General features: G+C 45.2%; 1 protein-coding gene across 1 annotated transcript; it reads left to right on the top strand.

The window, feature by feature from the left end:
• Positions 1-318: 318 nt before the first annotated feature.
• On the top strand, positions 319-2,199 carry LOC109166979. The gene is made up of 5 exons (XM_019315879.1): positions 319-676; positions 737-834; positions 990-1,110; positions 1,363-1,586; positions 1,957-2,199. Exons 1-5 carry the CDS (start codon positions 319-321, stop codon positions 2,197-2,199), a joined length of 1,044 nt encoding a protein of 347 aa, XP_019171424.1.
• The last annotated feature ends 8,524 nt before the right edge of the window (positions 2,200-10,723 follow it).

Genomic DNA, 10,723 nt, shown 5'->3' with positions numbered 1-10,723 from the left:
TTTCAACGCGTTGGAGTGGGTTACCAGCATCATTCGCTGAACAGATATATTTGGCTTTCAAGCACAGATGAATAGACACCGGAGCGCGCTAGAGATCCGGAGCGAAGATTAGTTAGTTTCCCTTTCGGCCTGCGTGCTATGATTATGTATTGACATTGCTTTGAGGTTGTTTAGTTAGTTTAGCTTGTGCATCTGAGTTTTCTAGCTCAGATGTGGCATAGCACACCGCACTCTTATGTTGATTTTGGGATTTAATGAGAATTCACCTTTATTATATAAGCTTTAAAAGTTTAAAAATTTCGGGGTGCTACAACTGAGATGGTTCAGAATTCCACAGATGATTTGGTTGCTGCAATTAACACTTACAATGGTAAGAAGTACACAAACAATGGAGGAAGCAAACCAAAATGCACATTTTACGGGATGATTGGACACACTATTGACAAGTGTTACAAAAAGCACGGCTACCCCCCGGGGTGGGTGCCGGGCTTCAAATCCAAAGCCAAGCATCACGGAACAGCCTCTGTGGTGAATAATGTGACAGACCTAGGTGTCACAAGTGGTCAGTTTCAAAAACTTATGGCAGCCATTCAGAATCAGATGAGACAACCTTCTAGTTATGGTACTGCAACATCTATTTCTCTAATTCCCAAGTTCAATGAGGACAACAGAGAAGGCAAGTCATCTATCCCTTATGTTAATTCTCTATCTCTGTGTAACTCAACATGGATTGTAGATTCTGGAGCCACTGATCACATTGCATGTTCCCTTGAGACATTTGATGAGTATTATGTGGTTGAAAGGGATGAAGTTAGCCTACCTACTGGGGAACTGGTTGCTATCAAACACAAAGGAAACAAAAGACTTGAAAACAATCTTTGGCTAAAAGATTTTATGCACATATAATACCATCACTCCAATTTAATATATTATCTGTGAGCAAACTTCTCCGAGATACTTCATATAATCTGGTTTTTTCGTCCGGACAGTGCTTGATTCAGGAACCTCTTGTGATGACGGTTGGTTTAGCTAAACAGGAAAAAGGGTTGTACCACATGATGAAGACACCACTGAATTCCATTCTTGATCACAGGAAATTGGTTATGCAATGTAATAAAGTTGATATTTGGCATCAACGTTTAGGACATTTTCCTATAAATAAATTGCATTTGCTTAAAGATATACCGAAGTTGTCTCTTACAAACAATGCTTGTGATGTATGCCACTTAGCCAAGCATAAACGTTCCCCTTTTCCCATAAGTAGATCATACACAAATGCTTGTTTTGATAGGATACACGCAAACATATGGGGTCCCTTCTCAGTGAGTTCTATAAGAGGTGAGCATTATTTTCTGACTTTAGTGGATGATTTTTCAAGGTTCACCTGGCTGCACTTGATGAAAAGGAAATCAGAAGCCAAAGAGTTAATAAAACAGTTCCACAGTTTTGTATTTACTCAATTCGGAGCCTTGATCAAAGTTTTGCGAAGTGATAATGGCCTTGAGTTTGATATGAAGGAGTTCTTTGGGGATAAAGGCATTATTCATCAAACGTCGTGTGTTAATACTCCACAACAAAACGCTGTGGTTGAGCGAAAATACCAACATATCCTCAATGTTGCAAGAGCCCTTCGTTTCCAAGCACAACTTCCCCTAGAATTTTGGGGGTTGTGTCTTGCATGTCGTATACTTAATCAACCGTCTCCCTTCACAAGTGATTGAAGGATCAAGCCCGTACTGCAGACTACACAACAAAGAACCTGATCTCATGATTCTTAGAGTTTTTAGGTGCCTTTGTTTTGCCTCTACATTGTCTCATCTAAGGAACAAAATGGATCCTAGAGGCAGGAAATGCATCTTCATAGGCATACCTACGAATACCAAGGGATATATATTATATGATTTGCTTGATAAAGCTATTTTTGTATCTCGTGATGTCTCTTTTTATGAGTTGCAGTTCCCTTTCTCTGAGCAGCCACAACAATTGTCACAGGCTCCCATTCCCCCTCTGCCAAAAATTCCTTTGATAACAAATGAAGAGAATGGGGTGCAGTCCATGCACGGTGATATGCAGTTTGCTGGACATGCAGTTGAGCAAGAAGCAGATGATGAAAGCTATCGAGCAGATGTTCATAATTCTGTCAGTCCACCCTCACATAATTCCACTTATAATGAGACAGTTGGTACAGCCACAAGCTAACCATCATATGATATGTCGAATGAAGAGGCCACTAGTGAACTGGTTAATGATATCCCTCATGTTCCTCTCAGACGTTCGAACAGAGATAAACATATGCCAAACAAGTTACAAGATTATTAATGTGAATCCATTATTCGAAGGGGATCCTCTCCACATAGCCTATCTAAAGTCATGACAGATGATAACCTCTCACCTCCACATAGAGCTTTCAGCTTGGCTGTCTCCTCTATCACAGAACCCCGCACATATGATCAAGCTATAAAACATCAGTGTTGGAAGGAGGAAGCAGAAATAGCAACTCTCCAAGAGAACAATAAATGGCAGCTGACAGAGTTGCCCACTGGCAAGTCTCCTATAGGCTACAAATGGGTTTTTAAGACGAAGCTCAGGGCAGATGGCAAAATAGAACGAGACAAGGCAAGGTTGGTCGCAAAGGGGTACACACAACAATCGGGAATAGACTACATAGAGACATTTTCTCCGGTGGCTAGAATGACAACGATTCGAACATTTCTGGCAGTAGCAGCATCTCAGAAATGGAATATCCATCAAATGGACATAAACAATGTGTTTCTCCATGGTGATCTTGATGAAGAAGTTTACATGGTGCTCCCCCCTGGTTTCCAAGCCAAAAAGCCTAATCAGGTTTGCAAATTAACAAGGTCTCTTTATGGACTGAAGTAGGCAAGTCGGCAGTGGAACTCAAAATTAACTACTGCTCTGCTAAGCTATGGTTTTAAACAATCAAGTGTTGATCCCTCTCTCTTTACAAGAGGCAATGTTGATCAACTCATTGCCCTCTTGGTCAATGTTGATGACATATTGGTGGCAAGTGGAATGATGGCTCTTATACAAGAATTGAAGAACTCACTGAATGTAGCTTTTAAAATTAAGGACTTGGGGTCCCTAGGCTATTTTCTAGACATGGAAGCAAAGATCAGTGACAATGGTTTGAATATTTGCCAAAGGAAATATTCACTGGATATACTCAATGATACAGGGTTTCTTGACTGCAAACCAATAAACACTCCGATGATGCCAGGCTCTCTTTTATCCAGTAATGATGGTACACCTCTAAGTGATCCAAGCAGCTACCGGAGGTTGATAGGAAGATTGTTGTACCTTACAGCCACTAGGCCCGAAATTACGTATGCTGTACATCTTCTAAGCCAGTTCGTGAGTGCCCCCACGGACAGACACATGGCTACTTCTCACCGTATACTCTGCTATATAAAATCATCTCAAGGACAGGGCCTATTCTACCCAACATCGAATAGTACCCTCAGCCTCAAAGGGTTTTCTGATTTTGATTGGGCATCATGTACTGAAACACGCAAGTCTGTAACGGGATTCTGCATTTTTCTTGGCACCTCTCTTGTTTCATGGCGATCAAAGAAACAAGCAACCGTATCCAAGTCTTCATCCGAGGCAGAATACCGCGCCCTTGCTACGACAGCGTGTGAAATGCAATGGCTAACCAGTCTACTCCAGGATTTGTGTATAAACATAAGTAGTCCTACAGTGGTTTACTGTGATAGTAAATCAGCTATAGCAATAGCAGAGAATTTTTTCTTTCACGAGAGGACCAAACACATCATGATCGATTGTCATATAATAAGGGAAATTGTGGCTCAGGGACTAATCAAGTTGCTCTCGGTTGCTTCTATCAACCAAGTTGCTGATGGTTTTACAAAACCTCTAGCATCTTCTCTGTTCAACGTTTTTGTGTCCAAGCTGGGTGTCCAAAGTTTGCACACTCCAGCTTATGGGGGGTATTGGGAGATGAAGGATAGTTGATGGGTATTTTTGTCTTTCTCCTACCCCGGTAGTTATAACCGTCACCATTATGAATGGCCGGTTCTCCTCTTGAATAAGTTTTTTGTATCTTTTTTTCATTCAAAACAGAATGGCACACTCCTTTTCTCTTCAGCTATTTCGCTGACTTTACTTCATCGACATTCCTAGAAGAACAATTTAGCAAAGCATACTAGAATGTGTTGTCCCAAAGGGGGTGTGGTAAAAGTCTAGAGGGGGGGGGGGTGAATAGACTTTTAAACCGTTTTCGCGAATACAACAATTGTTGAGGCGATAGAGATATCAAGACTCTTAACTAGATTGTTAAAGTCTTATACGCAGCGGAATAAATAAATACGAGTTGTGTGATTGTGTCAAGTATATCTACGTGATGAGCAGTAAGTAAATAAAGCAGTAAATGACACAAGGCAATTTATAGTTGTTCGGAGGTGATGTAATCCCCTTTCTCCACTTGTTCTTATCGTCCAAGAGCAATTCACTATATCCACCACTTCTTGGTTCCTAGATACAATGAATTTTCGTGATCTAGTGCTTTGATCACTAAGCCCACACTAATCACACCTAGTGCCTCCAACACTGCTGCTTTGGATTTCACAGCTCCGTGCTACTTTCCAGGATTTCACAACTCCGTGCTACTTTCCCCCCGTCTTCCACGATCCAGTCGACGTATCCCGTGATCTGGTGCTTTGATCACCAAGCCCACACCAATCACGCCCAGCGCCTCCGACACTGCTGTTTCAGATCTCACAGCTCCGTGTGGCAATCCAGGATTTCACAACTTCGTGTTACTTTCCCCGGTCTTCGACGTATCCCATGATCTAGTGCTTTGACCACAAAGCCCGCACCAATCACGCCCAGTGTTCTAGCTCCGTGTGGCAATCCAAGATTTCACAACTTCGTGTTACTTTCTCCCGTCTTCGACGTATCCGGTGATCTAGTGCTTTGACCACAAAGCCCGCACCAATCACGCTTAGTGTTCTCCGACACTGCTATATCACTTGTTTATAGAAAAAACAAGTTTCACTGGCTTCCAACTTTGAGACTTCTCTTTGAGCTTTGAATCTCTGAGTATTTATCTCACTTGTATTTCGTATGCTTTTCTCGACGTATACCAGGAGCCTTGTTTTTCGTATGCTTTTCTCGACGTATCCCAGGAGCCTCCTACTTCATCTCTAAGAGCTGATTTAAGGCTTCTTTAAATTTGCCTTATAAAATTATAAAGAGTGAGTTTCGAACCTAAAACTTTGCGGTTTATACATCAAGCTTTCATCTATCTCGCCAATACAAATTATTGGTCTTTATAGCTGTAACACCCCGTGTTACGGATCCTAAAACCAACTGTTTAATTAATTAATTAATTAATAACCCAGGGGAAAGAATAAATTATAATGGTTAATTAGGGAAAAAGGCCACCATAGCCCATGGGCCCAATTATATAAACCCAACCCCTAAACCCAATAGGAATAAACTCTAAATAAACCCTTGAATCTATAAATAGGGAACTTAGGAGACACCTAGAACTCCCCACACGCCTAAACACCCCATCGCCCCAGGAGAGCTCCAAGAATTCCCTTAGAAGAAATCAAGAAAGCAAGAAAGCTTAAAGAAAGATCCTTCATAGCCAAGGAATTAATTAAGGCTAAGAGGTAACCCATGTCTCAACAAAACCTATTTTCATAGCTATGATTTCCCCTTAGGGTTTCCCCCATATTGTTGCAAATGGCGATTGATGATGATTATTATTGATGTCGATATAATGATTCCATGAAGAATCTTAATAATCTGGATATTGGGAGTTTCTTGATAATTATGATGTTCTTGATGATTAATTGGGGTTTGATGATTATGTGTTGTTCTTGATGATTATGATGTTCTTGAAGATTAATTGGTATCCTTGACTATTATGTGTTGTTCCTACCGAATCTTGCAATTAGAAGACGAATTGTATTCTTGTTGATATAAAAGTGATTAGAACCCTAGGTTGTATCGTGTGATATTATTCTTGGATTATCGGGTGGGAAAATCGCATGTTTGGGTGTTGATTATGTTTAGAAAAGCATGATAGGTTATGTGCCGTTCGTTCTCGTATTTGATCCGTTAATTGTCTACGTGTTGTCGTTAATTGCGTTGTAAAGTGTCTAAGCATGGTTTCGGGTTCCACAATGGTTCCCGGGGCGAAAAGTGATGAAAAGAGTCAGTGGGGGGTAGGTGGGGGTAGGGGACCCGCCACCTACCCGTGGCAACTCCGGGCAGTTCCGGCAGCGGGCAGCCGGCGGGCGGGCAGCTGCCCGCCGGGCACCCGCTGCCCGGAACAGTGATGGCCGGCGGGCAGCCGGCGGGTGGATCCCCACCCACCGGCTACCCGCTGGAATTTCCCCCCCCCCCCCCCTCGGGACCCCGGCTTCCCCGTTTGATGTTTCCCCGATCCCCGTGGCGTCCCAACGGACCCCGTTTTTCGTGCCTATGTAGTTTGATATTTCGGGTACCGTTCGTAGGTTTATGAGTCTATTATATTGCATGCTAGTTGAATTGGTATCCCGTTGACCTAGGTGGAAGAAGCATGAACCCCTTAGGACTATTCCTAGTATGTGATGGATCACGCATAGGTTTTGTTATACGCTTTATCCCCCTTCCCAATGTGTAATGTGGGTTGCATGTGCTTGCTATGTGTTACTTGTGCGTGTTGCCCCAATTCGGTTGCGATCGGATTGGTTATCCTGAGCTGCGGTTCAGAAGCCGGCTACAGTCAAATGGGAATTCCTGGCTGCAGTCGGATGACGGTATCCTGGGCTGCGGTCCAGAAGCTGGTTGTAGTCAGATGGGAATTCCTGGCTGCAATCAGATGACATTTTCCCGAGCTGCGGTTCGGAGGCTGGCTGTAGTCAGATGGGAATTCCTGGCTACAGTCAGATTACACATTCTTATGAGCTGCGGTTCATCGGTCGGTTGCGATCGACCCCTCCGTGTTGCGATACGGGGCAGGGTGCTGCGGGGCCGTGTCAGAGCTATATGCGCTGACCCTCATGTATGGGCATGCGATTGGTCCTGTGGCGCCACCAAAGTGTGTTATGTGTTGTGACATGGATGAGTTGTGATTACGAGTGTCTCGGGGGATGTGACTTTGGGATTTATATTGGGGATTGTTCATGATGGGTTATGATCATTGTTTATGCTCTGCCTTATCTGCCTTATCTGTTGTGAACTGCATATGCTCGTTATAACTGTTGCTTGTGTCTGACCTTATCTTTCGAGTCATTCCCGGTTTTAAAGCTAGAGTTCGTAGGATATATTCTCATGCTCAAAATGGTTTTCGTATATCTATATATATATTGCTATATGTATTGTATTTCAACGCGTTGGAGTGGGTTACCAGCATCTCTCGCTGAACAGATATATTTGGCTTTCAGGCACAGAGGATTAGAGCACTGGAGCGCGCTAGAACTGGAGCGTAGAAGTAGTATAGTTTCCCTTTCGGCCTGCGTGCCATGTTATGCATTTATGTTTCGGAGGATAGTAGTTAGACAGCTTGTGCACCTGGGTTCTCTAGTCCAGGTGTGGCATAGCACCCCGTACACTTATGTTACGCTTTGGGATTTAATGAGATGTTACCTTTATTATTAAGTTTTAAATATCTTGAAAATCAGGGGTGTTACAGTTGGTATCAGAGCCTAAGTCGACCCTAAGAAAAGACTCTTAAGACCGGACCTTAGGATATTAAGCTTGAACTCTAGGTATTTAGGAACATAGGACTCAGGAATCTTAGGACGCGCGGTGAGATTGTGAAACCTACACATAACCTCCCCTCACTTTATCCCTCTCTAATATTAGGAATCCCTTCCCCACTTATTATATCAAGATTAAAACACAAAATAACATCGACCTTTAATCGCCAGGAATGGCACCTAAGAAGAAACAGCCAGGAGCACCGGGACACCCCTCTCAAGAAATCTTGACTCAAGCCCTACAACGCCTAACCCAAATTGCCCAGGCACTAAGTACTATCGTACCCCAACCTCTGCCGACAGACGAGAACTTGGAAATCCACCACCAAGTCTCGGCACATCGACCACCCACCCTCTCGGGAGACGAAAACCCCATAACCCTCGAGGAATGGATTGAGACATTCGACAAGGTGTTCAGGACGACCCAATGCCCCGAACGCCACCGGGTCAGGATAGCCTCCTTCTATTTCAAGCACGAGGCCGACGACAGGTGGGCCCGCGAGGGACCTATGTACGAGCAAGACCCCGAATTTAACTGGGAGGACTTAATGACGCGATTACGAGAACAGTTCTACCCCAACCACCTGAAGGCCGCCATGTGCGAGGAATTCCTCAATCTAAGACAGGGGACGGCCCCGGTCTCAGAATACTACCGACGATTCTGCCGACTGGCTCGCCTCGCCCCCGAGATAGTACCCACCGAAGGGATCAAAGTCAGGAAGTTCCTAACGGGCCTTAAGCCCGAACATCAACGCCAAGAAGTATCTGGGCCAAGGAAACGAGGCCTTCTTATGCTCAGTCGAAGACCTCAACGCCAAAACGCCCGAACCACAAGCCATCCCAGTGGTGAACGAGTTCACCGACGTCTTCCCAGACGAGATTCCCGGGGCACCCCTGACCAAAGAGGTCGAATTCACCATAGACCTCATGCCGGGCGCCACCCCGATCTCTAAACCACCCTACCGGCTAGCACCAAAGGAAATGAAGGAACTGAAAACACAACTCCAAGAACTGCTAGACAAGGGTTACATCCGGCCCAGCACCTCCCCATGGGGAGCACCGGTACTATTCGTTAAGAAAAAGGATGGGAGCATGCGCCTGTGCATCGACTACCGGGAACTCAACCAAGTTACTATAAAGAACAGGTACCCCCTTCCCCGAATAGATGACTTATTTGACCAACTCAAAGGGGTAGGGGTATTCTCGAAGATCGACCTAAGATCCGGGTATCACCAGATCCAAGTGGCCAGACCGGACATCCAGAAAACGGCCTTCCGGACACGCTACGGCCACTACGAGTTTACCGTGATGCCTTTCGGCCTCACTAACGCGCCTGCCATATTCATGGACCTCATGAATCGAGTATTCCGACCTCACCTGGATGACTTCGTCATCGTGTTCATTGACGACATCCTAGTCTACTCCCGAAATAAAGAAGAACATGAGAAGCACCTACGCATATCTCTGCAAACCCTCAGGGAGAACCAACTCTACGCTAAATTCTCCAAGTGCGAATTCTGGCAAGACAGCGTAGCCTTCTTGGGCCACGTGATAACCAAGGAAGGGATTAGGGTGGACCCCGCTAAGGTTCGCGCCATTAAAGAATGGACCACGCCGAACTCACTCTCGGAAGTCCGAAGCTTCTTAGGTCTAGCGGGCTACTACAGGAGATTCGTACCCGACTTCACCAAGATAGCCCAACCCCTCATTAAGCTCATGAAAAAGGAAACCCCCTTCCGTTGGGACAACGGCTGCATCTCGTCCTTCCAAGCATTAAAGGATAAACTAACCACTGCACCCGTGCTAGCCATACCCTCCGGATCGGAAGGGTTTGAAGTCTACAGCGACGCATCCAAGAAGGGGTTAGGATGCGTACTAATGCAAAATGGCAAGGTAATAACTTACGCATCCAGGCAACTTAAAACCCACGAAGAAAATTACCCCACCCATGACCTCGAGCTAGCCGCTATCGTATTCGCACTGAAAATTTGGAGGCACTACCTGTATGGAGTACAATGCAAGATCTACACCGACCATAAGAGCCTGAAGTACATTTTTACTCAAAAAGACCTAAACATGAGACAACAAAGATGGCTGGAACTCATAAAGGACTACGACCTAGTCATTCAATACCACGAGGGAAAAGCCAACGTGGTGGCGGATGCCCTAAGCCGAAAGACAAATCATTCCCTTAACACCACGTGGGTCCTACCGGACCATCTGTACAGGGACTTCCAAAGGCTACACTTGGAAATAATAGAGCAGGGACAAACTCGCCCCAATGCCTATCTACTCAACACACAGGCCGTGCCCACCATCTTCGAGGAAATCAAATCAGGACAACAACAGGACCCGGAACTAGATAAAATACGCCGCGACCTGACTCGAGGGAAAGAGGGCCCCTCCGAAGCACACCCAGACGGCAGCCTCCGCTACAAAGGGAGGTGGTGTGTACCCTCAACGCACCCCCACTTGAAACAGCAGATCTTGGGGGAAGGACACAACTCCCCTTACTCCGTCCACCCAGGCGGTGACAAATTATACCAAGACGTAAAGAAATCATTTTGGTGGCCGAATATGAAAAAGGAAGTCGCAGACTTTGTGGCCAAGTGCCTGAATTGCCAAAAGGTAAAAGCCGAGCGATGCAAACCCAAGGGAATCGTACAACCCCTTGAAATACCACAAGGAAAATGGGATTCCATATCCATGGACTTCGTCGGAGGACTACCCCCAATGAAAACCGGTAAAGATAAAATCTGGGTCATAGTGGATCGACTCACCAAGAGAGCGCGGTTCATTGCCATGAAAGAAACATGGACGATGACGCAACTAGCCCAAGCTTACGTAAACCGGGTAGTGAAATACCACGGAGTTCCCCGGAACATTGTGTCCGACCGAGATTCCAGGTTCCTCTCGCAATTCTGGAAATCACTACAAGCGGCGTTGGGGACGCAACTAAAGCTAAGCACAGCCTTTCACCCCACCAC

This window comes from Ipomoea nil, unplaced genomic scaffold (assembly GCF_001879475.1).
Source record: "Ipomoea nil cultivar Tokyo-kokei standard unplaced genomic scaffold, Asagao_1.1 scaffold3142, whole genome shotgun sequence".
Classification (NCBI taxonomy): Eukaryota; Viridiplantae; Streptophyta; class Magnoliopsida; order Solanales; family Convolvulaceae; genus Ipomoea; species Ipomoea nil.
Note: the sequence above shows the minus strand (reverse complement) of the source record. Positions and strands in the feature narration are given on the sequence as shown.